Source organism: Drosophila erecta, unplaced genomic scaffold, assembly GCF_003286155.1.
Source record: "Drosophila erecta strain 14021-0224.00,06,07 unplaced genomic scaffold, DereRS2 tig00000126-arrow-pilon, whole genome shotgun sequence".
In the NCBI taxonomy this organism is placed as follows: Eukaryota; Metazoa; Arthropoda; class Insecta; order Diptera; family Drosophilidae; genus Drosophila; species Drosophila erecta.
The window spans coordinates 4,550,957-4,578,744 of NW_020825209.1; the positions used below are offsets into that span (position 1 = coordinate 4,550,957).

General features: G+C 42.5%; 7 protein-coding genes across 12 annotated transcripts in view; 4 read left to right on the plus strand and 3 right to left on the minus strand.

Moving 5' to 3' along the window:
• LOC6550039 (atrophin-1) overlaps positions 1–12,275 on the minus strand; it is a 29,917-nt gene extending 17,642 nt beyond the window's left edge. For 2 of the 3 annotated variants that reach the window (XM_026982226.1, XM_026982227.1), the window contains exon 1: positions 11,706–12,275. The gene's annotated coding sequence lies outside the window, so the exon portion shown is untranslated. Of the gene's footprint in view, positions 1–10,060; positions 10,344–11,705 lie in introns of those variants that run through there. The other variant, XM_001977469.3, reaches the window with a different exon arrangement.
• Positions 12,276–16,743: 4,468 nt separating this feature from the next.
• Positions 16,744–18,410, plus strand: LOC6550041 (ketimine reductase mu-crystallin). Its single transcript, XM_001977471.3, has 3 exons — positions 16,744–17,870; positions 17,934–18,131; positions 18,230–18,410. Exons 1-3 carry the CDS (start codon positions 17,075–17,077, stop codon positions 18,301–18,303), a joined length of 1,068 nt encoding a protein of 355 aa, XP_001977507.1. The 5' UTR covers positions 16,744–17,074; the 3' UTR covers positions 18,304–18,410.
• On the minus strand, positions 18,120–20,059 carry LOC6550042 (GATOR complex protein NPRL2). The gene is made up of 3 exons (XM_001977472.3): positions 19,700–20,059; positions 19,130–19,636; positions 18,120–19,026 (listed from the first exon to the last, which is right to left on the minus strand). Exons 1-3 carry the CDS (start codon positions 19,880–19,882, stop codon positions 18,472–18,474), a joined length of 1,245 nt encoding a protein of 414 aa, XP_001977508.1. The 5' UTR covers positions 19,883–20,059; the 3' UTR covers positions 18,120–18,471.
• A 233-nt stretch (positions 20,060–20,292) lies between these two features.
• On the plus strand, positions 20,293–21,445 carry LOC6550043 (DNA-directed RNA polymerase III subunit RPC9). 2 transcript variants are annotated; one of them, XM_001977473.3, is made up of 4 exons: positions 20,293–20,394; positions 20,482–20,596; positions 20,660–20,812; positions 20,874–21,445. In XM_001977473.3, the coding sequence occupies exons 1-4, from the start codon at positions 20,387–20,389 to the stop codon at positions 21,369–21,371; spliced, it is 774 nt and encodes a 257-aa protein (XP_001977509.1). In that variant the 5' UTR covers positions 20,293–20,386; the 3' UTR covers positions 21,372–21,445. The 2 variants fall into 2 exon arrangements, with proteins under 2 accessions (XP_001977509.1, XP_026837697.1); XM_026981896.1 differs by having other exon boundaries at positions 20,332–20,394; positions 20,461–20,596.
• Positions 21,384–22,353, minus strand: LOC6550044 (density-regulated protein homolog). Its single transcript, XM_001977474.3, has 3 exons — positions 22,098–22,353; positions 21,775–22,036; positions 21,384–21,637 (listed from the first exon to the last, which is right to left on the minus strand). Exons 1-3 carry the CDS (start codon positions 22,215–22,217, stop codon positions 21,450–21,452), a joined length of 570 nt encoding a protein of 189 aa, XP_001977510.1. The 5' UTR covers positions 22,218–22,353; the 3' UTR covers positions 21,384–21,449.
• A 218-nt stretch (positions 22,354–22,571) lies between these two features.
• LOC6550045 lies at positions 22,572–24,370 on the plus strand. Of its 3 annotated transcripts, XM_026982328.1 has the most exons (3): positions 22,572–23,094; positions 23,152–23,271; positions 23,411–24,370. In XM_026982328.1, exons 1-3 carry the CDS (start codon positions 22,846–22,848, stop codon positions 23,996–23,998), a joined length of 957 nt encoding a protein of 318 aa, XP_026838129.1. In that variant the 5' UTR covers positions 22,572–22,845; the 3' UTR covers positions 23,999–24,370. The 3 variants fall into 3 exon arrangements, with proteins under 3 accessions (XP_026838129.1, XP_001977511.1, XP_026838130.1); XM_001977475.2 differs by having other exon boundaries at positions 22,572–23,271; XM_026982329.1 differs by lacking the exon at positions 23,152–23,271.
• A 723-nt stretch (positions 24,371–25,093) lies between these two features.
• On the plus strand, positions 25,094–25,902 carry LOC6550046. The gene is made up of 3 exons (XM_001977476.3): positions 25,094–25,206; positions 25,262–25,624; positions 25,744–25,902. The coding sequence occupies exons 1-3, from the start codon at positions 25,135–25,137 to the stop codon at positions 25,900–25,902; spliced, it is 594 nt and encodes a 197-aa protein (XP_001977512.1). The 5' UTR covers positions 25,094–25,134.
• The last annotated feature ends 1,886 nt before the right edge of the window (positions 25,903–27,788 follow it).

Below are 27,788 nucleotides of genomic sequence, written 5' to 3' on the forward strand. Positions count from 1 at the left end.
AGTTATTTAAGCTTACGCGCAATTGGAATGACAAATGCCACAATGCATATGTCTAGATGACGCAAGTGGCTACAGACTTAACCACTTGGTCTGGTTTTTTATATTTTTTGTTGTTAGTCCCTCTATAATTTGCTTGGTATGCGTGCGCGTTCGATGCATTTTTCCTTTATTTCTCTGCTCGGTGGCACGATAATTTTCATTTTTTTTTTTTTGCACCGCCGCCGTTTGTTGCCTGCCAATAAAAGTCTTTGTCAACGGTTTTGTTGTTGTAATCAAGTCACACGCATGCGCAACGAAGCTATTTCAGTTATTTTCTGCGGCCTGCACACTTCATTTGCATTTAATTCCAGCGAAAGAAGTAAAGCATATATACATATATCCATTTCCCCATCCCTCCGGCCATCCATTTGATAATTAAATCGCTTTTAATTGCCCTCAACCGTAATAAAAACAATGTGTGGCAATTGTGAGAACCCGCAGAAGCCATTGACATATGGCATCGACATCGCCATCGCCATCGGAATCGGAATACGGAATATGGCAACGATTGCAAAACATATTGCCAACCATTTGTCCAACCAGATATTGTTCGGGCTGAGTTATTTGCTTTTGCCGTGCCACAAGACAAACGATATGCATTCATTGCTTATGACAGCAATTAATGCATATTCCAAAGGCCCTTGAAACGAATTGCGGATCGGGAAAGGATGGTCGACGGTTTTCCGCTCAGAATGTAAATAATTGATTTATGTATTTTCCTTTTTCCGACCGAGAAGTCAATGATTTTTAGGTTTTTCGAATTATGTTGTACCAACCACAATAGCGATCCTATTGTGGTTTTTCGTATTTTACTTTAAATTTTAATTAAAATTAAATAAATTAAATTTGATAAAATTTTTAATTAGGTCAAAAGGATATTTTATTTTCTACCAACACAAAAACAGATAATTTCAGTGCATAGTTTTTAATAACTCACTATACTTTTATACTTGCATGGCAGTCTTTTTCAAAGTTAGAAGTATTAAATAGAATATAATTATAGGCACATTTTAAAATTTGTAATAATCACATGCAGTATGTATGCTATCTGCAGATTTCCTAGCATTAGCTACACGAAAACATTTCCCAAGGGTCTTTCCACCAAAAACTAAAATGACTTGGAAATTTTCATTGTCAACCGCGCTAAGTGGCAACTTATCGCATTTAATTGTGATTATAATTCGTCTGTTTATGGCGGGGACCAGAGCTGCAATTAGCCGGCTGCTGATTAACAATAATTGCGATGTGAAACACTTCAAAACGCCATAAAAGAGACTTATGAGTGGGGGGGATTTTACTGGTGTTGCAGAGATCGCAGAGAATGCCCCACATTTGGACGGACCCCCAAAAGTGGTCGAAAAATGTGTGTTCAACAGGATGCAATCAATGCCATCTGACATGAACAGCCGGCGATATTATTAAGTCGAGAATGCCGAATAATTGATGCCAATCGATTGGACAGGAAGCGCATAAATTGAATCGAAACGAAACAAATCGAATTGTCAATGGGAAATTGAGAGCATAGAACTTATGACAGCTTTATCGTAGCAAAATGAAAAAAAATAAATAAAAAACGTTGCAAGAAACAGACACTGAAACTGAAAAACAGATGGCGATCCGATCTTATCGCTGGACAGGCGGCTGGACAACTTGATCGATCGATGGGACCACACATCGACGGCAGCTTGTCGAACCTATCGTTATCGATTGCCAATCGGCACGATTCGGACAGTCGACATGTGCCCAATAAATCGAACATTGACAACGGACACAACACTTGGGCGGTAGTTGGGTATAAATTATCTTTCCAGCCTCCATAATTTTTCATAATAATATTTTTTTTTGGCGGAACAGTTTCCTTATTTGCTGCGCCAAGTAAATGAAGATATTGCTAACATAATGGTGATCTCGAAAAACGAGAAAGAAAGCAATGAAAACTGGGAAACTGCAAATGATGAATGTCTGCAGATAAATTCAGCGCAGTATTAAGTGAAAGATATTTTGTTATAGCCAAAATATGACTGCAAATAAAGCTTAATTGTGGATGAAATGATAATGGTGTGTGCCTAATGATTAGACTTAGTTTTAACAGTCTTTAATTATTTTTTTTGTAATGTCCCAAGAGATTATAAACCAATTTAAAACTTGGCATGCTTTTACTTTGCTTTTACCCAGCCATTTCTTTTTCTTCACCTTTATGATTACAAATTGCTAGCATAATTTAAATCTTAGATTGCATTCCGGCTTAAAAATGCACTCTAATTGAAGTTTCAGCACTCCTTGGCATACCAGAGCTACTGATTAATTGCCTTGATCTGGACTCCTCGATATTCCGTGATTCATGCTGCAGAACGATCTTGGTGCCTGTTCCAGATATTTGCATTTAACAGATCGCCTGACAACGGGGAGCATTCGCTGATTTGCACTTGCATATATACATATAGCATATGCCATCGATCGCACATGAATATTTGCTCATGGTAACCTTGGATGCGTGGCCCAAACCCGTTATGACCGGACGGGCATTATCTTGCTTTGGGTGCGCATTTTCCGAGACTTGCCTGCGGGGCATAATTGGGTTTTAATTGATACCAAAACGAAAAGCGAATGAAAAACCCCACAAAAGGCGCCTGAGCTCGAATCAAATCAAATCTGAGGCATGAAAAAAATCGAAAGTCTGAGGTCTGCATGCAAATTCTAGTAAAGGGAAGTGATTAATTTTGACGTTGCGGAGGCTTGGCATAGTTTTCAATTTTTTCCAAGCCATACATATATCACATCATATCGAATTACCGAATGGCCTTAACAACACAATTAAGACCCGTTTACAATTTCGGATTTAGGTTTTTATTACCATTTTTCCCGCAGCCAACTGAATTGGCCTAATGAGTGCAACGAATTTGACAGTATGGATATCTATGGATATATGCTCATATATGCTCATAGCGGCCCAATCGGAGCTGTCGATGCAGCTAATCCGCGGCCACTGATTGTTCAGTCCGAAATAAAAAATATGTGAAAGGGCCGTCGCCGGGCTGTCAACGCGATTTGAATACACAAATATAGCCACGCCGATATGCGATATGCAGATCGACGCTTATATAGCCACGGACTACAAATCATTGAGTCACGCCTATGAAATTTACATAAATATAAGTATTGAAAATAAAAAAAGGAAAAACGCTTAAATGAGCCACACACATCACGACAAATAATGAATGTGTAATGCTCTTTTCAGGAAGATTTGCATTGATCAAGCCAAATAAATCATAAACTCAATTGCATGGAATAAAAACAGTTTGAGAAATGTAAGACGTCAACTATCCTGCATGCATTTTTCCTACAAAATACATAGTTGCCTATCATATTCAATGAACTCTCTAGACGTCACAAATTTAGTTAGGGTATGCAAAATGCAATTCATCAGCTGGCAATAAGCATGAAGCCATAAAACCATCGACTGACTTAATGGAGTCGTTTGAGCGACAAAATTGTGCAGTTGAAAAAAGAAGTAAAAATCGAAAGACCCCTTCTCTGCGTCTTGATTGAGCCACGCCCCTGGAAATTTTTCATGGCGCAGGGTGGATAAGAAAATTCGCAAGAAAAAATAAAAGAAGCCGGCCCGGAGGCAGAAAAAAATGCTAAAGTTCGTTTCCTAAGTCTTTCGCTTGGCGGCGCCAAGGATTGCGCAAAAAATTGGGGAACAAAAACCGAAACAACTCCCGAAATCCCAGATATCCAATATCGTGCAACAACTTAAGCAGTTTTACAATGAAAAAATAAAGCCAGTAAATCATATGACCAGCGGCTTTTGGATAATTGTTTGGTTATCTCAAATATGTTTCTTGGTTTTCCTTTGTCTCGATTACTGCTCCAATTTGAAATATCGCGGCTACCAATCCCAAAATCAAATCAAATCAAAAATTGCCAAATGTTGCTGCAATAATTATTGTTTCCAGGCAATATCGATGTGTGGGCGTGGCAGGCAGCTATGCCTTAGAATGCGGTAGAGAAAGCAATAATACAATTACCAGCAACATAATAACAACAAAAACAGGCGGCAGGCGGCAGAAAATAAACAAAATACCAAGTTGGGCAAAGTAAAGCAAACAAATTGGTGCCAAGGTTGCCGCGGGACAAACAAATAGGGTCCAAAGCCATAATTAGATCAAAAGTCATAATTTTTCTCTATTTTTTTTAGTTACCTTTTCGTAGCCGCTCGTTGCTGTAACAACAAACAAATAACAAACAACAAACCACAAAAGGTACACAACAACAACAACAAAACGCTAAGCAATAAAGAAGCAAAAGAAGCAAAGCCAAAGCTTCGACGAAAAAAAAATCACTTTAATTTGAGCGCATTTCATTTTGTCAAGTCGCTGCTCGGGCTTTTATAGAAAGAAACCCGAAAATAACACAGCACCAACTTTAGAGCACGTTTTGTAGGGCGGTCAGCAAACCGAGAAAAAATAAGGAAAAATTCGTTGCCAATTTAAATGTCATTGCGCCATTTTGATCCCCCCCCCCCCCCCCCCCCCACCAAACTCCTTCGCCTGACCAACTTTTAATTCGAAATTGAAAACCGTAAAGTACAAGTCTTATCAATGGATTATCTACAAGAGCGTCACAGCATCGCGAAAATCGGCGAAGGCGGAGGGGCTTGGTTAGGGGGCGGTGCAGGGCGGTGGGTGAGAGGTCAGCGGTGGTTCACGGAGGCGTCAACTAGCCACTCACAAAGTGATTGGATCCCGATCGATTCGGCCAGATTAAATAAACAAAACCAAGTCGGGCCAAGCAACCCACTGGCGAGCTGCGATTCGAAAGTGAAAGCCACACAATGGGTTCAGTGGTTCAGTGGTTCAGTGGTTCTGGGCTGGGTTGTGGGTCAAAAGGCGAAGCCATCGGCTGGCTAGTCCAGCGAGGATTCAGCAAGTGGAAAACACAGCATTGAAATATATAGGAAGTAAATAATATATAGATATACCTAATTCTGTAAAACAAATTATGCAGTCTAAATTCTGGACAATAATATCAAATATAATAAACTTGTAAGTAATCTACTATAAGATTTATAAACTTACACATCTCTGTATATTTTTTGGCTTCATTGAAAAATATAAACAGTATAAAAGTGGAACTTCTAATACAAAGTGAGCAATGTGAATGCTAACTAAATATCAATTACATTTAAAGCTGGCTCGCTTAATCCCCTTTAACCTCGGCACATAAATACCCAGAGATGTCAGAACCACCCTGCACCACCCTGCACCACCTGACACCACCGTACACCACCTGACACTAACCCTGACCCAACCTTGCACCGTCAATCAGCCAAGTGAATGCCAGACAGCTCGCATTTGGATCTCCCCTATCATCGAATCTTCTATCGGCGACACCAGCGATCGATTGAGCCGCCCTGACTTGCACCACTGAACCACCGAACCGAGCCAAACTGAACCACCGCCGGCAAATAGAGCATAGCCATGCCGAATGTTTGGCCAACTGTGTCTGCACAAAAATTTGAAAGTAATACTTTGCTGCTCCAAAGGAAATACACTTGTGTATGTGTGTTACACTGTACAACTGTTAGAAGTTGCAATTAAGAGATCAATAAGCAATTCTCAGTTTTTCTCTTAAAACACTCAACTAGCAATCAAACCAAAGCCTGTATGTAGCACATAAGACACTTTATCTATAAAATGATAGTGTCTCCCTGAGTTAGTGGCCTGTGCAAGTGTGGTGCGTCCTTCTAGAAGCGACGAGGGTGGAGACTTCTCGAACAGCTTGACCCACGCCACCTTATGTCTAGATCTAAATGCTTTAGTTTTAGTTCGTGGCATGTGGCGCGAGGTCTTGACATTGTACCTTGAGCATTGTCATGATTTGTTGTCATCAGCGGGTTGCAAATGAAAAGCTGCCAAAGCAAATCAAATGGCAAATAGCAAACAGCAAACAGCAAATAGCAAACAGCAAACAGTGAACACCAAACTGCTAATAGCAAATTGTTTTGCCAGCTTGAAGGCATGGCCATCCAGCATCGGACGTCTCCACACCCAGTGGGCGTTACACATGTGGTTGTTGCTCCACTTTATGCTAGATCTATACACTTTTTTTTGGTCTATCGTGAGTCATGGGGGCTGGAGAATCGGTGGGAGCGACTGGGCCGAGTGGGGCGGGGAGGTGTTAATGTTTAAAAGGAAAAGCCCAAAATGAAAAACAAAAGGGGCTCTGCTGAAAATGCAATTGCACAACGCGGCAGCGCGGCAACTGAAAATTGATAAACCAAATGACGCGCTTGAGTGGTTGTTGTTGCCCGTGGTGGTTGCGCCATGGAAATTCTTGCCAAGGTTCATTTAGCCGAACATGCCTTGCGCCTTGCTTTAATTAAACTTTTGCCCACTAAATGTTTTACTTTTCGAATGACGGTGTTCAGCGGGTTGGCGGTTCGGCGGTTCGGTGGCTCGGTGGTTCGGTGGTTCGATCCAGTGGTGCAGTGCTTTCGACTGCGGTTACCCTTTGAAGTCGCCCAAAACGGGGCGCGAGCCATAAATGAGACATCCCACCACCGAACACATGTGGGTGGCTGCCCGATTGGCATCGCAAATTGCACAATCCTCTAATTAAAATGTAAGCTACCCATTGGGCTTGGGTCGATCGGAAAATGTGGGTGGAAATCGCATTGTTTTCAACTGTCACATCTTCCCATTTGTCATGTTATGACCACATTCTGCTATGGCATCATTCTAAAAATAGGAATCACATCAATAATGCACTCGACACTTTGTTGAGTAACCCAATTGAGCATCCTAAATAAATACATATGTTCCATCTGCTTATAAGTCGTTCGCACTTGCCATTTGCATGCCGCAAGTTGGGCGCCACTTACTGTTAGCCTGCATAGATTTCACAATTTTGACCAAATATTTTTGGAATACTAGTTTTAGGGGCCACCCGTTGCAATAGTCCAGCAAAATATTACCATTCCGTTGTCGCATTTCTTAATGCTTGGGTTTCAGAACAAAAAGAAACTACATATTTTAGGCCGAATGTAACCCCCCGAGTTACCCAATCGACCGAATGGCTTTTGTTTTGTTACCATTATGGCAGCTACCTGGATGTGGCACTTTGTCATCTTGCAGTGGCATTTCAGCGAGGCAAGCACTCAACACCGACACTTTGTGGCATGTGGGCGAAGCTTATCTTTTTGCTGAGGGCTCAGACTCGCAATTCCTACAAGATAAACATGGCCAAGGTGTCCGCCACTTGAGGCTCTCGCCATAATTACAAGAAGCTGTTGTCGTCGTCGGCTCTTGGCCAGCAAAGCAAAGCAACAAAGCAGCGACCAAAAGTCAGTCGGCCAGCGAATGAAAAACAGGAAAGGAAGCCAGCCTGCGATAACTGAAGATTGCAATACTCTTCGTTGGAAAATGTATTATACTCGTACACAAACAGAAGCAACACATGGAAAATCTAATCTAAAATCAAATAATATATATAACATGCAACTGAATGAAAATAAGAATCTACATCACTCTATGATGGCTTCCTAAGCATATTTAACTCCTACAACAGCTAGAAATAGCTTGTGCAAGGGTATATAATGCAGAAACTGCCACCGCGGCGGCGAAAAAAAAAAAAATAAAGTTTGCAATAAGTTTTGGCTTACAAATTTGCCAAACAATGCAGATCGCTGGGCACGACGTTGAGCCGGGTCTCTTTGGCTCTTTTTGTCTGTGGCTTCAAGTTGGCCCAGAGTCACCAGATCTCTGGACTGAAGACTCTCGACTGGCGACTTGGAACCTGGTCGATCGGGACCAACGACTCCTCGAGTGGCTGATGGAACTGTTTCCTCGTGTGTGAGTGCCGGCAATTATGGTTGCAGCGACATGGGGATTCGATCGCACTCGACTCGTGCCACGCGTCCGCATTTACGAGACCAGCAAATTATGGGGAATCCCCTCCAGCCCGGGGTCCACCACTTCTGCTGGTACTTCTGCTCCAATCTCTGCGCATCTTATCAGATCGACTGCCGAACGGAGGACTTCGGAAAGAGGTCACATCTATCTGGCTGGACTCCTTTCCCAATTTTAAAGTGCTGCTCAAGAAAAGCACCATTCCATGTGTTTTCGAAACATACATGTTGAACTGCACTTCAGTTTAAAAAAAATGGTTAGGGTGCATTTTTGGATTGACATGTGTAATATTGACCACTTTAAAAGGACTCTGTGTGCATGTAAGTAGGCTCTACTGTAAGTATCGGCCAACTTTAATGTATCTAGGGGCATAGTCAAATCGAAAGCGAGACAAAAAGGGTTCGCTGAGCTGCGAAATGGAGCAACATTTGTTTTTTCTTGTTTCGTTTGCATTTATTGTGAAGTTAAAAAAGTTTGCAAACTTTGCGGTTGGCGATTTATTTTCGGTGGTTTTTCATTGTTTTTGCTGTAGTCGCTGTTGCTGTGGCAGGTTCACAGCGAACACGATCGGAGTGAAAGAGAGGGGCGCTGGGGAGCGAGGGAGACGGGGCCAAGCGGGACAGTGGTAACGGGAAACTGTCCAAGTTATCCAGTTATCCATGTGCCTCACGCAGCAGTCGAAACGAGAGCAAAAGTAGCCACCGACATCGCTGGCTTCGGTGCATGGTGGCGCTCACTGAGAGAAAATTCAACCGAATTTCATAGTGATTTACATGGCACATGGAATGAACAACAAATGTAATAATTTATTTCGGCTTAAATATATAAAATAGAGCCTCGACACGAGCATTAACACAATATAGTGTTCTGTATATATGGAAGAATGATAAGTTTTTGATTTGGAAAATATTAATGATGCATACACGTATATTTATGTTTCAGATATTTCAAAGGTTTTCAATGCATTCTAGTTTGACCCATAAGAACTGGCTTATTGTTTACAGTGTGCTTTACAGACTGCTTTTCGCTTTTTGTTTTCTTAGCAGTTTAGCGCCCGCCGTCCATGATTGTCCCCATGCCCCAGTCGCGCCAGCCCCCCTCCCCGCATCCGCCCCGGCCACTCCCCCCGCTGCGGCCGCCCCTTTTGGAGGAGTGTGTCCACGTACCAACATTGGCCTAATGTTGCACATTGTGTGCTGAGCCTGATCTTGTTTATTATGCAAGAAAGCTGCCAAAGTGAGCCAAAGCCGAGCGACACACCGATATATAGCTATATACACATATAGCGTACGGCATACGGTGCCGAGCGGCAACAATCGCAGAAAGTCAATTTACAAAAAATTCAATCGAACAAAGTGCTGAAGACTCTTGACCAGCGACAAGAGAAATGGGAAGTTATGGGGACATGACCGGGTTGTGTCGAAATTATATCGCCGTGATCACAGAAAACGTAATGCGGCAAACAATACGTTTGTAGATCGCAAATAGTTCCTACATGGATAGAGCCAAAATAGTTAGGCGTATTGAATTCGATTTATCCAACGCTTTGATACCATGTATAAGGTATTGACTTTATTGCAAACAGGCTTCAAGGGAAAGTTCTACCATAAGAACGTGGAATTATTTACTTATCAATATCTTTTAATTAAACAAGCTTAGCTCATATTTTAATAAATGTATATTATTATGCAAATAATAAGATTTAATAATTAACAAAAAATATCTATGCCAGACATCAGAAATTAACAATAAATAACTAAGTTGAGCCCAAATATTTAGGATTCCCAAAACGAGTTCGCAATTGATGCAATATTAATGAGAGTAGCAAATGTAAAACCATATTTCAAAGTATAAATATACTATTTAAAACACTTTGTGTTTTAAATTTCGTAGCCTCTCAACAATTATATTCCTGTTTCAATGCGATTTCGTTGTATTTTTAAGCACATTTTTTTTTTGCTTTCAATCAAACACTTGTAATAATTTGTTTGGGTTTTAAAATTCTAAAAAGGTGGACATCACTTTCACATGCGCACAACACTCTGTCCATATAAAGTGGCTAATTTCTGGGCCTGTATCATCATCACTCTTATGTGTATTACGCATACCTTTTGCTAATTTATGACTTGTTTCACTGGATGCACCTTGTTTTTATTATATTTTTTATGACCGATCGGCTGGCGAAAAAACCCAAAAAAAATCACCGCTTTATTGCTGATAAACATCACATTCAAAAGCAGTGCATGCCCACTGCCGTTAGTGGTTCGAATCGATCGACTTATTTGATATTCGAAATTCTCATTTGCAGTTTTCGAAAATAACCGCCGTCGGAAAACGGTTGAGCGATATACATAAATGGTTCCGCACAGCGCGCACTTTGAATTGCGACTGATCGCTGCGAATCGGGTTGCTGATAAAGCACAAGCGGTACAAAGTGGAATGGAACAGCGGAACGGCGGAACGAGTGGAATGAAATGGCACATTTGCTGCCGCAGCACAGCCGCAAAGTGGGCGGCATTCTGCGCGTAGGCCTAAATGTTAATGCAATTTGCTTTATGCGCATATGGAACAACGCAATCGTCGGCGATCGGCGATCGGGGGTCTGGAATTTTGTACGTTTTTCTCTGATTTTCCAGGCTGTTTTCAATTGAGCGTGAGTACAGCAGCAACAGCGACGAACAACCGAATCGAATCGAATCACTATCACCACCAACCACCGACTGACGCTGTTCCTCTATGACATATGGAAGTGGGTCGGGTCAAGAGGTAAGTGCCCAAAATGCTCTTTAATGCCGCCAAGCTGCCAACTTGTGGTCACTGCTCACCCGATCCCTTTTTCGCTCCACTGGATGGGGCCGAAAGTTGGGCAAGCGATGGGGTAACCCCATTCCGAACACCCATGAATATAGAAGGTGTTCGTTCAAGGAGCATTTGGGTTGCGAAAATAATTACCCAAATAATAAATCAAACACTAAGTCAATCAAAAAGCAAAAGCGTTCTACTCGTATACAATTCTAAAATGTATAAAACAATAAAACACATTTAATATAAAACGGATTCTTGCTGACTGAAAAATGTTATGGGTTATACAATCTTTGTTTGTATTTAAAATCCATCATCAGCTTTTTTGAGCATTTTTTCATAGAATTTGAGGTAAACCATGCAGTTTTTGTTGAATCATTAATTGCTTGAAATATTTCAGACAGCGTATCTAATTTGCATAAATTTATTAGCATGTTACGAGCCTTTATAATATCATCCTTGCACTTAAAGAAAAGTGTTACTGCTATTCAGCTAGTCGTAAGCATAACAACTCTGAGATTATCCATAAATTACTACATTTTGAAAAGAATTGTTGAACTGATGGAGACGACCTTGCCTTGATTCCGCCACTCGGCCATCCTTCAGGCCAACCGGACTTCCTCACCCTGAAAACCATGAATGCAGACACACATTGCATATGGGACAAAGGCAGTGGGTTCTGGTTCTTTCATGGGCAAGGTCGTCTTTCTTTCATCGAGATGGTTGCGGTTCAGTGGGATCGGAAGTGTTTTACTGCCGCTAATCCGAAGCCAAAGCCAAGACCAAGTCAGCGTTGCAGAACTGCAGCCAAATCGGATCACAAATATATAGATAGATCTATATACATATATCGATGTGCCCCATTAGCTATTTTATTAGCTTTATCAGAGATGTATTGCGGCGCATTTTAGCTGGGTATGAATTTGATTAGGCCAGAATTAATCAGCTTACCTCAATCGCCGGATCCAGCCGCTATCAGAACAGGTTAAATTTTCAACAAAATTATTTTGTTGTTTTCCTTTTTTTGCACTTTATTGTTGAAATTCTTTTGACTGCACCGTAAACAAAATTATTTCATTTGCATATTCGAATTTCTTGTTTCTCTCGCTTCGCTTTGTTTTATTATTATTATTAATATTACTATTGATATTATTATTAATTTTATTTGTTGCTGCTGCTGTTGTGGAATTTCATAATTCACCGTTGTACAGAATATTATAAATTACCAATTGCACAAAAACAAAAAGGAGTACAAAAAATTGGCAAATCAATACGAATAAGTAACTTAATATACGCTAATTAGCGAATAAATGTGATTCACCCCTTGCTTTACTAGCTATTCATAAATTTGAACAATTCATAGTCACTTCACCACACAACCGCCAACATTTTGAACGTTTCTGCTGCCCGTTTGATTTTTGTTTTTGGCCGGGCTCAAAGACGAGAGGAGCAAGTTCGTCAGCTCTGGCCAAAAGCGAAACACTGACTGACTGGCTGATAAAAACCTAGCCGAGTTGAACCGAAAAATCACCGGCGAAGAAAACCGATCCCCAAACGATCGTGGCTGAGACGACTGAAAAGCCAGTGGAACGACTGAAAGCCAAGTTGGTGGAAACGAAACGCGGCCTAAACTCGATGGTAGCAAGAGGGGAGGGCTCTGAAATATGCTAATCATAGGCCTCTGAAATATTAGGCCCTGGATTAGTCAGTGGGCGTACGAAAAAGGCAGCAGAAATAAGTCGAGCAGTTAAGGTGCAGCAATTGCAGTCATAAAGACTCATGAAGGGCCGGCGCATAAATTTCATGCCCAAAAAGAAAAATATACCAGTATTTTCAGTAACTCAGGATAAGTGCATTTTATGACCTACAAGTACTCAGACCGAAAACGGTTTGAGTGAAAATGTGATAAAGTAAACATATGGTCCTCAACAGCAATATTTTGACTGTAAGCCTTAATCTATTTGCACTTTATTTTCATAACTTCATATTTAAGCTCGCTTCCAAATATCGAAATATGCTATGGAAATATTTGTTAATGAAAAATATATTAAGATAAAATGGCCACACATTCAATTTATTACGAGAAACTTATGTTTCTAAACTAAGATATGTGATTCAATTTTTAAACACTTAAAATGTAACACTTACATCCATGTAGCATGTATTTATGTAATATTCGTTTTATTATGAGTACTTTCAGGAAATGTCTTTCCTAAAATATAGTCAAATTCGATCCAACTTGTTTCGGCTTATATTCGATGCCCTTATATGCGATTTGCATTTTAATAATTCGAGCATTAGCATGTTTAAAATAAAATACATGTATTGATATGGAAATGTAACAGTGATAGATGGAGACTAAAGTCAAATATTATCCAGTTACTAAAACCAGCTTACCTATGTTGATTTGAAGTCCACTTTGCATTTTTATTATTCTAGCATTCAGGTATTTCAAATAGAACACATAAAAGCAAATGCCAAATTCATGTTATGTAATTCTCGATGTACTAATGTGACTATCAGGAAATATCTTTCAGATATTTAGTCAAAATTGACCCAACCGCTAAATCAAGCTCCAATTTATGTTGACGCTGTGTCCAATTTGCATTTCCATCGTTCTAGCATTCCAATGCTCCACGCAAAGTGCACAGACGGAAGTTGTAAAAATGTATCGTAAAAACCGTACTGAGTCCGAGAAAAAGGGGGAAATAAAACAGTCCAATAAACGAAATCATTAGACAAAGGCGAACTAGGCAATGGCTGCAATGAGTCCGACAACAATAACGAGAAACAATACTTGCGATCGAATCAAATGGGGGTGCAAGGGGTGGGTGGCGGGGGCAGGGAATTGGGTGGCAGAGGGGCGGGAATGCAGGGTGCAGGGTGGAGGGGGAGGGGTGGGTCAGCGGTCGCAGGGGCGCACAACTTGGTGGAGTCCATTGGGTGCGGCGCCAACGCTTAAGCATAACGGCACAATTATATTCGTCGTCAGATATGTGCACACATATAGCTCAGCACTGGAAAAAATGTTTGGTCATTTCGCGGAAAATATTTAAAGGGATTACAAACCCTTTTTTCCATAAATAAATACGAGTTTTGTGTCTGGAAATGTAAACTAGTTAGGCCTTTTGAGTAACTGTTAGATGCTTACTCAACGAAAGTTAAAAGTTAATTTAGAGTTAATTTGTAAGAAATTTGCATGTGCGTGATTTTACAATCTGGATTAGTTAAGATTTTCTTTCAAACAATATATATTTTTATTTACTTATTTCAATTTAGGTATTTCAATGCCAGATTTGTTTTTTTATGCTGCCGCTTAAATTCTTAAACAAGTAATCCCAAATTGGGTGTTTTTGAGCCAAATCCCGAATAGTATTTCAATATTCTATAGCACACTTTTGGGCAACGATTGCTTAAGAATATGATAGTAATCAAGGTGTTTAACTGGACAGAATCATAATTCTCTTGAAATGATACCTAACTTATTAAACAGCTGCTTGCATAATTTATGTATAAGCAATTATTGCAGTGAGTTTGTTCACTGTGCACTTGCGCGGTAACAGTGCGCATATGTATATTATAATTTAAAAATTTTTTCCATACAATTTTTCTATCTTTTTTGCCACATTCTCCAAGGACAAACAACATTTTAGTGAGCGACGACGTAGCCGGCGGCTAACGGCACAAACCCATTCCAAGATTGATCTACAAAATACGAAATACAAAATACGAGGTACAAAATGCGAGATACAAAATGCGAAACTTCAGCACCGAGTTTTTCGCGCCGGCGGACTTTCCTTTTTCTAACCTACGTGTGTGCGCGTGTGTGAGTGTGTGTCTGTGTGAGCCAAGTGTGCGGGCGCGCACTAAAACAATAACAAATTTAAACTAAGCGCAGAAAAAAGGCAGTAAAAAATTAAAATCCAGCTCCGCGAAGAAAAGGTGTGGCAACGTTCTGTTTCTGTGTGTGGTTAGTAGACTATACACGTAGTATACTATAGCTATAGTCGACTATTGCTTATGCTATAACCATTACTGTTACTATAACTATTACAGTTACAGTTACAGTTACAGTTGCCGTTACCGTTACAGTTTCCATTTCAAAAGGCGCCAAAGTTCGCTTTTCAGCAGCTCTAAGACAAAGCCTCCAACACTCAACTGTCAATTGATTTTAAGAACCCATTAAATCCATTCAAAATAATAAATAAATATTGTTCAATTAGAAAATGTAGTCACTGAAAGGGAAATGGTAAAAAAGGTAATTAAATAGTATTTAATAAAAATATTTCTATTGAAGTGGTTAAGCAATAATCCATCAATATTCCAACTTTCTACCACAAAAATTTACCTAACACTTGAATATAATAGCCAGTTTTTTTACATTTAACTTGAGTTTGATTCAGTGTGCATATCCTCAACTTCTTATATATGTACGTTGTTGGCCAATAAATTCGTCATTGATTTTGGCCCGCAAATTTATGCACAGCGAGGCGAAATCCTTTTTGGCCATTAAGTTTTGGCGCTTGCCAAATCGTTTAGCAATTTATTCAAAGCGTCACAGCGACAATTCACTTTTCGGATATGGATTCATGGGATTAGAATTGGAATTGGAATCAAGCTCAGAATCGGGGCGTTTTTTTGCTGCCGGTGTGGCTTTTGCGCAATGCCAAAATTTATGGCCAACCACTTACCCGCCAGCAAGGTCAGAACACTCAGAAGTGCTGCTGCTGGTGGTTCTGCAAGTTCTGGTCGCTCTGGTGGCTCTGGTGGCTCTGGTGGTGCCACCGCCGAATATCCAGGAGTGGGGCATGCAACAGGTCACCGCGATAAACCAGGAGCCGTTCCAATGAGTCAGCAGCAGCTCGACTTTGATTTGTTGCACTTGGGGGCGAATATAAATCAGTTAGCAATTGCACATTCCCAAGGCCGCCACCACACAACCACAACAAAAGGCTCCGGACCCACCCGACACCCAGGCCCATGCACTCGAAAAAAAGCTTAGCTCATCCAGTTCATATTTAGAAAGGACCGGTTATTGTGTAACTATTTTATTAAACGGAACTAATTAGGAACAGATTTTATTTTCATTATTATCATATTTATAAAATTGTCTTATATTCACGATAAAAAAAATAATATAATATATATATTCTATATATAATATAATATTCTATTAAACACATTTGACAATCGCTGTAACAACATATGATAAAATGTAAAACCAAACTCTTTAAGTCATATATATTTCCAGACATTGGGTGCCTTAAGATGGTATTATAAATCCATAAATCAACACAAACTATTCTTCTTATAAAAACTGTCACGTTTTTTTCAAATTTCTCACTGTGCACTGTACAGTCGTAGCCGTTGGTATGATTGACAGAATCGGTAGTGCGGCATGTTTCGCCCAGTGCATTGAAACCCATGGAAAAGCCGCGCAAAGGTCAAGTCAAGTGAAATTGGTTGGGAAAAAGGCGAGAAAGCAGGCGACGGAGGCGCACAGTGAAGAAATTATGTCAAAATTTGAATTAGCAGTTGGGAAAATAAAATGGCGCGACCAGAAAGACAATGGCGGTGCATAAATTAATTTTCCTATCAGCTGCAGCCTCGGAAAAGTGCATTCGCTTTTCACTTTCGTGTCGGCTGCTGGGGCTCTGAATTGGATTGGTTTGGGTGGGATTGGATTGGAGTAGGCTCGAGTGGAGTGGAGTGGAGTGGACGTGGTTGTGTGGGCTGTGGTTCAGTTTCCAGCTGTTCGCGAGAATCGCATCGGGGCGATAAAGCCGTTGACAGAAGCGGTTTCCCTTTTCGCACTGCGGTTTCGCCCTTGGCGTGCGGTGAAAATGCATTTTCCCAGCGACGCTGAAGAATGGGGAAAACTGCATTAGAAATGAGGAAAAACATTCGCCCGTGAAAATTGGTTTTCGGTTGGTTTTTCCCACTTCAGATTTTATTTCGGTATTGAATGGACTTTCCTGATTTAAGCTGGCCTTTAATCTTTTTAGCTTACCCTCTAGATTTAAAATTGTAACGCTTTTGGTTTCGATCAATGTTAAATAATAATAAAGGTATTTTTTAGTTCATTTTTAAGCTTATGTCAATAGTGCTGCCAGAGTTTAGGACGAAATAAGTTTTGTGCCCAAAAATGAACAAAAACAAATTTTTAAACTTAATAAGTACAAGCCAACTATTTATGTTTAAGAACTTTCGAATAGATATTATCAAAAAGTAATAATTTGCTGATTATAGCTACTTCCACATTAATATCCCTGAAACCTGGCATCACTGGTCCGTCGATTGCTCGCTAGTAAGATACAAAAATGAGCAGCACTGCACCAGCTTACTACAATGCGGATGCAGTGCGTCAAGTTCTCACCTGGCCGCTGGTCAATAGAGCAGTGGAATCAGCACTTGTAGCTATAGTTAAGCAGAATCCGGATACCGCCGCCACATCCTTTGCCATCCAACCGAAGAGGAGTTTCGTCGCTTGCGGCAATGAACCTGGTAAAATTCTGCTCACCATGCCCGCCTATGTGGGAAACTACAGCCTGGAATCACCAAGATCTCCTGGGGAAGCGGAGCATACTCGCTCCACAATAGCCTGCAAGTTGGTGACCTCGTTCACAGGGAATCCCCTGCGGGATCCCCCACTGCCCAGCATCCATGCGCATGTGATGCTGTTCGACAATCAAACTGGCCAACTGTCGGCCATAATGGAGGGCACGGATTTGACCACCTGGCGCACTGTGTCCGCTTCGCTGGTGGCCACCAAGTATCTGTACTTCAGGCGCTTTGGGTCGAAGACGGAGCATGAGAGGACTATCAACGTGGCCATCCTAGGCTGTGGAGTCCAAGGGCAGCTCCATGCCGTCGCCTTCTGCGCGAACTTCCGTGTGAAGAAGCTCAATCTTTACAATCGCACGCTGGCAAGAGCTCAGGGTTTGGCGGACCAACTGCAGCGGGAGCTGGACACCGAAAGTGGAACCCAGATTAAAGTTTGCCCAAGTGCTCACGAGGCTTGCCAGGATGCCCATGTCATCTGCATTGCCACGTACTCCACGGAAGCGGTCATCAAATTTGCGGATCTGAAAGCCAAACAGGGTGTTCATATCAATGGTAGGCCTGTGGTTTTAAAGGAATATTAAGATACCTACTATTCACTTTAACTATTGATTTCAGCGGTGGGAGCCGGCGAAGTTCACTTTTCGGAGTTGGATCCAGACATTTACCACCAGTCCAAGGTCTACGTGGATTGCTATGCCAATGCCGAAGCTGAATTGGTGGGGCTACCTGCCCCGATCACCGCAGAAGTGGGACAGATCATTCTCAGTGGAAACTATCCCAAGGAGGTAGAAATCACCATCTTTCAATCCATGGGTGCGTTTTTATTTAGTTTACTTTACTTTACTATATGACTATCTCTGTCTTTTTCAAAGTTGTATTATAACTCATTTCACATTTTTTTTCTATTTAAGGCATGGCCTCTGAGGACGCCTGCGTGGCCCAGGCGGTTCAGGATTGCATTCTCTCTAGCGCAAAAGATTCCTGATTGCTGTCCAGCTGGCAAAGCAGTTCCGGAACCAGCCCAAGCCAAACCACTCAATGCTTAATCTTATATGTGTATATGTGTGTATATAAAAAAGCTATCGGAAACATAACAATCGGTTCGCTTGCGAACTACAACAAACCCAACCGGCCGGAGACGTCCTTCCGGTCGTCACTTCCAGATCACAGTCACATTCGTGTCCTTCTCGATGTCCCGCTCGATGGTGCAGGGCGAGAGGCCCGTCTTGCAGCAGATCTCATCAAAGCTGATCAACCCGGTGTACATCTTCTGCCGCCCGGAAGGCACTGAGCCCGTAAACACCGGGTACTTGTGGATGCAGCGGATGAATCTGTGCTGCAGCCCGAAGATCACCATTCGCCGCTCATCGATGTTGTGGTGCTGGGGGCACAATCGCTGGCAGATAGCCCGCAGCGTGACGCCGTGAGTCATCGACGCGTAGAACTGAAAGATGCGTTGCACACTGGGCAGCGTCTTGTCCGGACGCAAAGCCACGTATTTGCGACAGGCGCCGCTCAGTGATGCACTCTGGATGAGATGCTTTAGGTTCTGCGTCATGTACACGTTGCTGTACTTCAGGATGGGCAGAAGCTGGACGACCCCGTAGTAGACCAGATTCTGTATGCACGACTTGACCAGGTCCGTTTCCACGTCCGCTTCGGCGGCAATACGCGCAACATGGTTGATTCCATTTATATAAGGCAGGATCTGGGGGAAATCACAACAGTCCAATGAGATTACAAATTACATCGTGAAGAGAAAAAATAATATAATATTTAAGTACAACTATGGAATCATGTTGAGCCCGAACCTGTTGCGTGGTAAGGTCCCAGTTGTCCAGTGGAGCGTCGCGCAGGTTCGCCAGCAGGAGGGGCACCATGTGATCCTTGACCGGCGGCGGGTCCGGTTTGTGCATGACAATCTTCAGGTAAATGGTGTTGTCGCCCTCAACAATGGTGGCCACCTTGCGCTCGTTAAGGTCGCGTAGTACTGTCTCAAAAATATTCTGTAGGCGGCGCTTGTCATCTTCGCGAGACAGGAAGCACGACTCCTCCTCCATCATTATAAGGTACTCGGACAGCTTCTTGACTACCGGCTCGTACTGGACGCTCCTGGCCCGCGAATCGCACACAAAGCATAGGTTGAATAGGAAGGCATTCCGTGCGTACTTCTGCTGATCCTGGATGCCCACTGGATAGCCGACTATCTTCACGTCCATCGCGTTGACGGTGAGTATGCAGCGTTGAAGATGCTGCTTGGGTATGATGTAAACGTTAATGGCATCGAATACATCCTTGGATATGTAGTTATCGGGAACCTGAGGGACGTGGATCAGAATTTGATAAAATTGCGTTATTAGTGCTCCTGGGAACCGGCTCACCTGGCAGCTTATCTTGCAGCCCGCCGTTGCATGGAATTCGCTGAGGAAAATGCACCGGATCTTACCCTCCGTGCTGCCATGGGCTCCCGCTGCTCCAGCTCCCGATTCGTCTTCTCCATTCGTTACCGTGACCGCGCCGGCCGTTGTCGACGTCGCAGCCGTCTCGTTCGTATGGGAATGCATGCCGTCCACAGGGTTCCGGTATCACCGCATCCACATCCTCTGCTTTCTACAGCGGAGTGGACTCCAAAGCCTTAACAGCAGGTGGCACAATCCAATAACAGTGGAGGAATACGCTGTAATGTTATGTTAGGCGATGCTGTGGTGTGACCATAGCTTTAATGGGGAAAAATACTACAATGCAAACAAATTCTTACACGTTATTTTTTAGTCCATTTTTTTTTTTACCTTGTTACTATATAAGAGGCCTTTACTGATAACAAAAAAATAAAAAAATACCTGAAAAATACTATTTATCATTGTTTCAATGTATATGTGACCATTTTTAACAACAAATTTATTAAAGTTATCAATTGAATGAATTGAACAACTTGTTTGATACATTTAACACCGTTTTATTTATTGAGTAGTATCTTTATTTCATATGTATATACATTTATAAAGCTATATGCAGACATTGATGTATATTTCAGAGCCCGCTCTGTGGTCATACTAATATTTGCCGAAATGGAAACGTGAGAATTGTTTTGTTTTTTTTTTTTGTTTTTATAATTTTTTCATTAAACAGTGAATACATGCAGATGATTTCGCTTCCATTCCAGGGTCAATCCCACGTTCTCGTACCTCACCAATCTGGAGGTGATGCAGATTCTGCAGAAGATCAAGAGCACAAAAAAGAAGTTCGGCATGCGAAACTTGGCTACGGTTACCTATGAGGTGTTGCTTTTTGAAAATATTTAACTAATGGATGATAAATTAACCAAATACGTGGTTCTACAGGCTTTACAGTATCTGGAGGAGTCGCCCTGCAAGACCCAAACTCGTGAGAACATTGCGAATTACGTGAAGGATCTGTCTTCCTATCGTCTGAAGTCCCAAGAGATCCTACAAATGATCAACGACCCGCCTACAAGTGCCCTTCACACGCAGCTGGTGAGGATTAGTCTATCATATGCCAAAGAGGTTAATTAAATACATATAATTACCTCTTCAGCTTATCGACGACAATAAAGCTCCACTAACCGATGAAGAGAACGAGAAGATCATCCAGCTGAGCTACAAACACTTCCATGGAGGGGAAACTAAAGACGCCACTAAGGAAACACCGGCGGAAAAACCTGCGGAGACCACTGCAAAGACCGGCAAGCAATCTGGAAAGCGCAATTCCCAGGCCAAATCCACTCCAGCGGAAGAAGTCGTTCTAGCGGACCAAACCACGCCAGCTGGTGGAGTTACGCCTGCGGATGTCGTGACTGCTTCAAATAAAGTCAGTACTGTAGTTGTAACTACTCTAGCGGAAGAAGCAACTCCATTGGAAACAGAGAATAAAGCTACTTCAGCGAATGAAGCCACCACAGCGCCTGCAACGACTGAAGCCACTACAGCGCCTGCAACGGATGAAGCCACTCCAATGGAACTCGATGGGATTCCACAAATCGATTCCAGTCCGCCAGCAGATGGAGAAAAACCTGGGGAGCAGCCACCGAAATAACCAAACTGCTTATTACGTTTAACGTTTCATATTTTTATGTTGATGTAGCGTATAAAATAAGCTAAAAAGTTAAATTATTTATGTTCGCTTCTGATCGCCCAAATCCTCGATAACGTCTTCGTCGATCTCGGCCCATTTCTCGGGTATGACATCGAACAAGTCATCCTTGACGTCGCCCTGAATGACAATCTCATCGTCGCCGGTCACCGAGGAGCCACAGGCAAACTTTGTGCCAAAGAACTTGGCGGCCACCTTGAGATCAATATCTGGAATAGGCAGGGAGGGCCATAATTAACAATTATGGCTATGAAGGCGAAAGGATTTTCTTAGCATGCAATGTGCCTGACCAAACTAATACCAAGTTTTGTGCTATTAATACTCGTAATATGTCACCAAGACCTACCGAAAGTGCTCAATCCTGTTACCACGGTCACGGACTTCTTCTTGCCGCGTGCCGCCCGCGAAACGCAGATACGTTTGGGCACATCCTCCTTCTTCTTGACGCGCAGCAGTCCCTTGCCACCGCGCTTTTGGCGCTTCTTGTCGTCATCCGTCCCGTCGGCGGCAGCAGCCTCCTCCTCGATTTTCAGTCGCTCGAAGTCGTCGGGCATGTGGCGCTCCAGCCAGTCCTTACACTTCTCGTACTCCGGATAGTACTCACAGTACTGCAGACAGGGATATGGATAGGGATCATATGGATTTTCCCAGGTTTGCAGACGAACTCACCTCAATGGGCATCGTGCAGTGGCCACAATACTTCATCTGGATCGGATAGGTGACGCCTTCGCGCGGACCCACCTGCAGGCGGTCGGCGACGCTGTTAGTGCCTACGTCCTCGTTCGTCATTGCGGATCGGATTGACTGGGTGAGTTTTTCTCCGGGTTATTGAATTATTAAAATAATGACAGTTTTAAGCAGTCGGATTCTGCAAACTGACCGTTTGTGTGGAGGCGCGTAAAATATACTAAAATTGGCACACATATATCGTGAATATACCACAGCAAACAGGGTTGATTTTACTGATAGCTAAGGCCACCTAGTAATAATGCAATTTAGATTGTACTTAATTTACATCTTCATATCGCTGAGTAAAAACATAATGATCACACTTTATGATCATTTATGCATTTTTATTTATTTTACATTTATTCGTAAAATTTAAAAAAATTTCGATATTAAAATACCAAATATGTTGGTTCGAAAAAACAGCACTTGGCAAAATACCGCATGGGGCGGCATTTAGATTAATTTGCCGGTTGTAGCTTGCAAGCAACATTTTCATAAAAATTGATTAAAGTAGGCTTAAAATTGTATTCGAACACAAGTCAACTGAAGACCTTTGGTTTCCCTAGTTGTTTCGTACAGTCGGAAATTCCGATTTCACACAAGAGTCTACATTTCCTACTTTTTCAAAAGTTTCCACCGAAAACATTCAACAACAAACTTCGTCCCTAACAATACAAGGCAAAGTAAAATGACGACACAAGATGCTCTAATGCTGAATCCCAATGTCATCGTCCCGCTGAACTTGCCGCAAGCCAGGAGGAGAAGGAAGGTGCTTCGCCGCCTGCTAGAGAACAAGCGGACGGAACAAAAGGTGGGCCATTTCCATGTCGCATTTGGTGGCGACCAAAAGAAGCCATTGTTGAAATGGGCATACCTCGCCATCGCTATCGTCGCAGCAGTTAGCCTGGCGCTGAAGGTCACCGGCAACATGACCACGGTGAGTGAATTCCTGAAAAGCTACAAAAACCAGTACCACTCGATCGTGCACAACCAGGACAACTACTGCAATCCCGCTCAGCGGCTGGGCGACATGGTCCTACACGCCCGCCACCAGGTACTCAACCAGGATAAGGCATTGGACCAGCTGGAACTGGCACTGGACAACACTAAAGAGGTGACTAACGGGGGTCATTGCTTGCTTTTCTATATCAGTGATATCGTATAGTTACGAGTCATCCACACAAATAGCCAACTGGCTAGCCAGATCTTTGGTGAACTCAATGAATTAACAACAATATGTATCTTCGAAACAGATCATCGTCTTGGTGGGCACCTCAGGCGTGGGCAAGAGCCACACTGCGCGCATCTTGCGGGAAAACTTTCCCTGGCCTGAGAACGTGAAGACACTTTCCTGGAGCGGTCATCGTTCTTTGCGCCGAGTGAAGAGCATGCTACCCGACCTCACATTTTGCGGCCAGCATTTGATCCTAATCGACAACATGACGCCGAAGGATGCACAATTTGTGCCTGCCATTAATCAACTGATAAATGAGGGCGAAAAGATCGCCAACCTCACTGAGCACCCGCACCAGAAGCAGTTGACCGTTGTGCTCATCTTTAGCGTGAATGGCATGCAGGCCGGCGAGGCATTTGAGATGGATATGGTGACGCTTAGAAATATGCCACACATCCATGTGATCACCTATGCAACTCTGGAATCCACCCATCTGGTCGACTGCATCCGCAGGGAAGCTGCCATCGCGATGGTGCAACTGGAAGATGAGCACGTAGATGAGATAATCCGGAGTATCGATGCTAGCGCCTCTGGCTGCAAGTCCGTTTTGGCCAAAGTCCTGCTTTACGGCAAACCAATAATCGACGAGTCTCAGGAAACCAACTAAGACCAATCAAATGACTGATTCAAACGTTTCAATTAAGTAGTTATATAAATGTTTAGTAAGTTAGCACATATCAAAGGCATTTTGACAAACCAGACGTGATAAATAGCAAAATAGGTTAGAAAAAACTATTAGGCTAGCATCGGTAGCATTTCAGCAAACAAAATTTTATGTTGCAAAACGTTCCTGTGTATCGTAACTGTGAATTGACCATAGAATTACTTTTCTATTTTGGTACTAACAAGTTTGTGAATAATTCTGAAATGAAATTAGGCACATCACAAAATTTTTGTAACATAAGCCGATATATGACCTTGAGCTGTAAAATGATACCTCTAAGCCTTAGAAATACAAAATACAAATACACCTAAGAAAGTTTAAATTGTAAGTTGATTGAAAATGCCATAAGCTACTAGGATCAACTATGCTTTGATCAACTTTCCACTTTAGCTTTAATCGCAACCCGAAAAGTATGCTACTGACCGGAGCACCCTGCTCCATTCCCGGGCCATAAAAACAAGTTATGCCACACGCTTTTGCTGCTGTTCTGGCTTTTGCCCTGTTTGCGCTGTATAGCCATTGCGAAGAGACGCTCCGTTATCGGATAACTTGGATAACGGACGTCGTGTGTCGGCGGGATTTGCCATTTTACGGCCCACATTACCATGGCCTACAAACAGAATTGGCGAACCAGGCCAAAGGCGCTCGGTTGTCCAGGGTCAAGTGCGTTTGCATATTTTTATTGCCTACTCGTACACTCGCTGTCCCGCAGGCGCACACGACGTATGCGTGATGTGGGTGTACGAGGCGTGCATGGGTGTTCCATTGAGACGACGACCCACTTCCGGACGAATCCGTGCTCCGACCTTCCGGACTACGCCCGCCGAATGCTGAATTGCTCCGCTTTTGTTGTTTTCAGTGTTCTCTACTCCGTTTTTTTTCAAAAATGTTTTTGAGGGTGCTACGATCGGTGAATCTGAATAGCATTTTTGAGTATCTGCATCGGCAATTAAACAATCTGTGTTCAACTTAATTTGGCAATTAGTTAAACAATGCGAATATCGTAGGCTAATTGGCGAGCAATTAGCAGGCGGCTGTATAAATTGTTGCAGCCATGGGAGATCTTCGAAAACCGCGAAATGGAGCAGTTGCATTATTGGAGCTGCATTATTGGCTTGCTATGCATTCTGCAAACCCTTCGAGGGACTCAGGTCTATAAAAACAGTCCTTAAAATCTTGGGCATTGTCTCAAATCATATTATATAGGGCACCACCTACGAGATACTAGGCGATGACACGACCTTGAATATTGTGTGCAGTGCTGCAGAGGATAGGGGCAATACACCGATTCGCCAGATTTTGGACATTAGCAGCGTGAGTTTCGATATGGCCGCAGATCTGGAAACCCTATACTTCAATGGCGACATCAAGGTGTTGAAGGATGTGCCCAACATACCGATTGGGATGCAGGTCGATATATTCCGCAGGGAACGCAGTGAATGGATTCCCACCCCGCTCGCCATGAAGAGGGACAACTTATGCCAATCCTTGTCAAATCCCATGGAGCTGTGGTATCCCATATTTATGAAGGTCCCCAAGGAGGAGTTCATTTGTCCGCCGACCAAGGGGGTGAGTTCAGAAAGAATGGAGTTTTTAAGGTTAAAATATTTGAAATATTGGTAGAAATGGTGGTTCAAAGCTATCTTATCCCATTCCTTAAGGGATTTCATTCGTTGTCCACATTCCAGCACGTTTACAGCCTGGCCAATGTGAGTAACCATGTGTTTGTGAGGAACATGCCCCGCATGGACATCGCCGGAGATGTGAAGGCCGTGGTCCATCTGACCTCGGGAGATATGAAGACCTGCGCGGTACTCTTCTTCAAGATCTACGCCTCGAACCATTGACAATTGTGGCGGGAATGGGGAAGTGTGGGCACTCCACCCTGACAGTGGACTAGTGGATCTCGAGGGGATCCCACTGTTTGCCCACTTTATAGTTTATACTTTATAGTACCCGGCTGCGCTGGTTTTATGGCCTGATCTGGTGGTATTTGCTCGACTTCAATGGCGCGTCCCACCGTTTATGGCCCTAGCTAAATGATTTGCAAATAAAGCGAAATATTTCATATTCATGCACCCGAAACAGATTTTTGTCGCTGCTTCGGATTCCCAGTGGGTTTTCTCACCTTTATCCATTTTTCGGTTTTTTCTGGTGGCGCTGGCGATAAGCCACTCACTCGAAATGGGAACTTAGCCCAGTAATCTCCTTCTGGTATTTGCCAAAGGATCACATGCGGCGCCATCCCCATCCACACCCACACCCACAACCACATTCATACCCACATCAACGTCCAAATTCGCTGAACTCATTCGTAAGTGCGCGTGATGATTGCTACGTATAAGGTGATTTCCCCCGTCCAAAACTGACTTTGCAGATCTCGGGAAATTTACAATGTTTGTGCATTCGGGTTCAGCTGGTTTTCTTATAAAACGTATTGTTGGATGCACGTGGTCATGTGCACACTTGTCATGTGAATCATTTGTGGGGGGCTAAAATGAGGCAATAAAATTGTGCTAATATTTGTGTTGTTCCATTGCCTACTTTTTGATTTAAGGGCTAAGCAATATGGTCAATTTGGAAGATTAATAGGTCATTTAATTAATTGTTTCTCAGGCTGAACTACATTTTAGCTATAATCCTTAAATGCTGTCTGTACAAATGAGATGCAAATTGGAACACATGTCCTTGGAGCTGGGGTCCTTGAAAATATCCATTGACTTGATAGATTCGATCTAGTTATCACATAGACGATGAAATATATGTGCTTATGAATCTGCTGGGAGTTGTCAACGTTGTGTAGTTTCCGCTTTCCATGAGATGTTATGGAATACGTATGACTCTATTTGTTTCTGGGCCGCTATCTGTTTGCCCCGCGCAGTGTCGTAATAACAATAAAAAGGCGCTTTGCTGACGAAAGTCAAGTCACAACAAACGATAAATTCGGAATATAAATAGCAAATAGTAATAAATCTGCACTCGACCCGGCGTATAACGCCTACTGGCGCAACATGTTCTAAATGCCTTTTAAGGTCGACTCCACTAGGTCGGTCCCAGCTACAGGGTACCAGCGTGCTCGATAGCAATCGCAACTGGCGGTATCCATGTTCGATTGAGATCGATGGGATGCGATCACAATGCCTGCGACTAGACTATATGGGATACAGTGCGTTACGGCATTGTAGGTAAGCATGAAAATATGCCGCCTGTACTGTGAAGATTTGTTTTCTTGCTCGATGAATGAAATAATTATTGTCAAAGTTCCTGTAAATATTATGCTATTTAAATGTGCCTCCCCATTTAGTTCCTCCATTACTTTGCTGCAACGCACTGTTTGAATGCAAATTTCAAGTCGAATGCTCATGCAAATGCAATATCGGAATTCATATGCATCAATTACAATGTGTAATATAATGGTCACAGCCGATGTGAGTCGATCGAATGTGTTTGCATTATAAAAACCCGTATTAACTAACCATCCACGAAGACCGCTTTGAACTGGTGCTGACCCGATCTGACCGGATTATATCGGTTATATGGTTCCACGTTGACCCATTATCCAAGAGCTAAAACAGCCATTTTGAATCATGAAGGTATTCGGAAGTCGCCCATTTCAAGGACATGCTGTCATAAGGCTGATCAAGGATCAGAATATGATGTGTATAATAATAGTAATGCTACAAAGTATTAAAAAATTATGTCCACTAGTACTTTTTCACAATTGGTTCGACAG

What these genes read in the sequence shown, in the direction of transcription:
- LOC6550041 (XM_001977471.3), top strand. Translation starts at nt 17,075, where the DNA reads ATGAGCAGCACTGCACCAGCTTACTACAATGCGGATGCAGTGCGTCAA. An exon ending in ACAGGGTGTTCATATCAATG is followed by an intron (nt 17,871 to 17,933) that starts GTAGGCCTGTGG and finishes TATTGATTTCAG; the next exon opens with CGGTGGGAGCCGGCGAAGTT. An exon ending in CACCATCTTTCAATCCATGG is followed by an intron (nt 18,132 to 18,229) that starts GTGCGTTTTTAT and finishes TTTCTATTTAAG; the next exon opens with GCATGGCCTCTGAGGACGCC.
- LOC6550042 (XM_001977472.3), bottom strand. Translation starts at nt 19,882, where the DNA reads ATGCATTCCCATACGAACGAGACGGCTGCGACGTCGACAACGGCCGGC. An exon ending in GCTGCAAGATAAGCTGCCAG is followed by an intron (nt 19,637 to 19,699) that starts GTGAGCCGGTTC and finishes CACGTCCCTCAG; the next exon opens with GTTCCCGATAACTACATATC. An exon ending in GGGACCTTACCACGCAACAG is followed by an intron (nt 19,027 to 19,129) that starts GTTCGGGCTCAA and finishes GATTTCCCCCAG; the next exon opens with ATCCTGCCTTATATAAATGG.
- LOC6550043 (XM_001977473.3), top strand. An exon ending in TGGCTACGGTTACCTATGAG is followed by an intron (nt 20,597 to 20,659) that starts GTGTTGCTTTTT and finishes GTGGTTCTACAG; the next exon opens with GCTTTACAGTATCTGGAGGA. An exon ending in GTGCCCTTCACACGCAGCTG is followed by an intron (nt 20,813 to 20,873) that starts GTGAGGATTAGT and finishes TTACCTCTTCAG; the next exon opens with CTTATCGACGACAATAAAGC.
- LOC6550044 (XM_001977474.3), bottom strand. Translation starts at nt 22,217, where the DNA reads ATGACGAACGAGGACGTAGGCACTAACAGCGTCGCCGACCGCCTGCAG. An exon ending in ACTGCACGATGCCCATTGAG is followed by an intron (nt 22,037 to 22,097) that starts GTGAGTTCGTCT and finishes CCCTGTCTGCAG; the next exon opens with TACTGTGAGTACTATCCGGA. An exon ending in AACAGGATTGAGCACTTTCG is followed by an intron (nt 21,638 to 21,774) that starts GTAGGTCTTGGT and finishes TGCCTATTCCAG; the next exon opens with ATATTGATCTCAAGGTGGCC.
- LOC6550045 (XM_001977475.2), top strand. Translation starts at nt 22,846, where the DNA reads ATGACGACACAAGATGCTCTAATGCTGAATCCCAATGTCATCGTCCCG. An exon ending in CACTGGACAACACTAAAGAG is followed by an intron (nt 23,272 to 23,410) that starts GTGACTAACGGG and finishes TCTTCGAAACAG; the next exon opens with ATCATCGTCTTGGTGGGCAC.
- LOC6550046 (XM_001977476.3), top strand. Translation starts at nt 25,135, where the DNA reads ATGGAGCAGTTGCATTATTGGAGCTGCATTATTGGCTTGCTATGCATT. An exon ending in AAACCCTTCGAGGGACTCAG is followed by an intron (nt 25,207 to 25,261) that starts GTCTATAAAAAC and finishes CATATTATATAG; the next exon opens with GGCACCACCTACGAGATACT. An exon ending in TTTGTCCGCCGACCAAGGGG is followed by an intron (nt 25,625 to 25,743) that starts GTGAGTTCAGAA and finishes TCCACATTCCAG; the next exon opens with CACGTTTACAGCCTGGCCAA.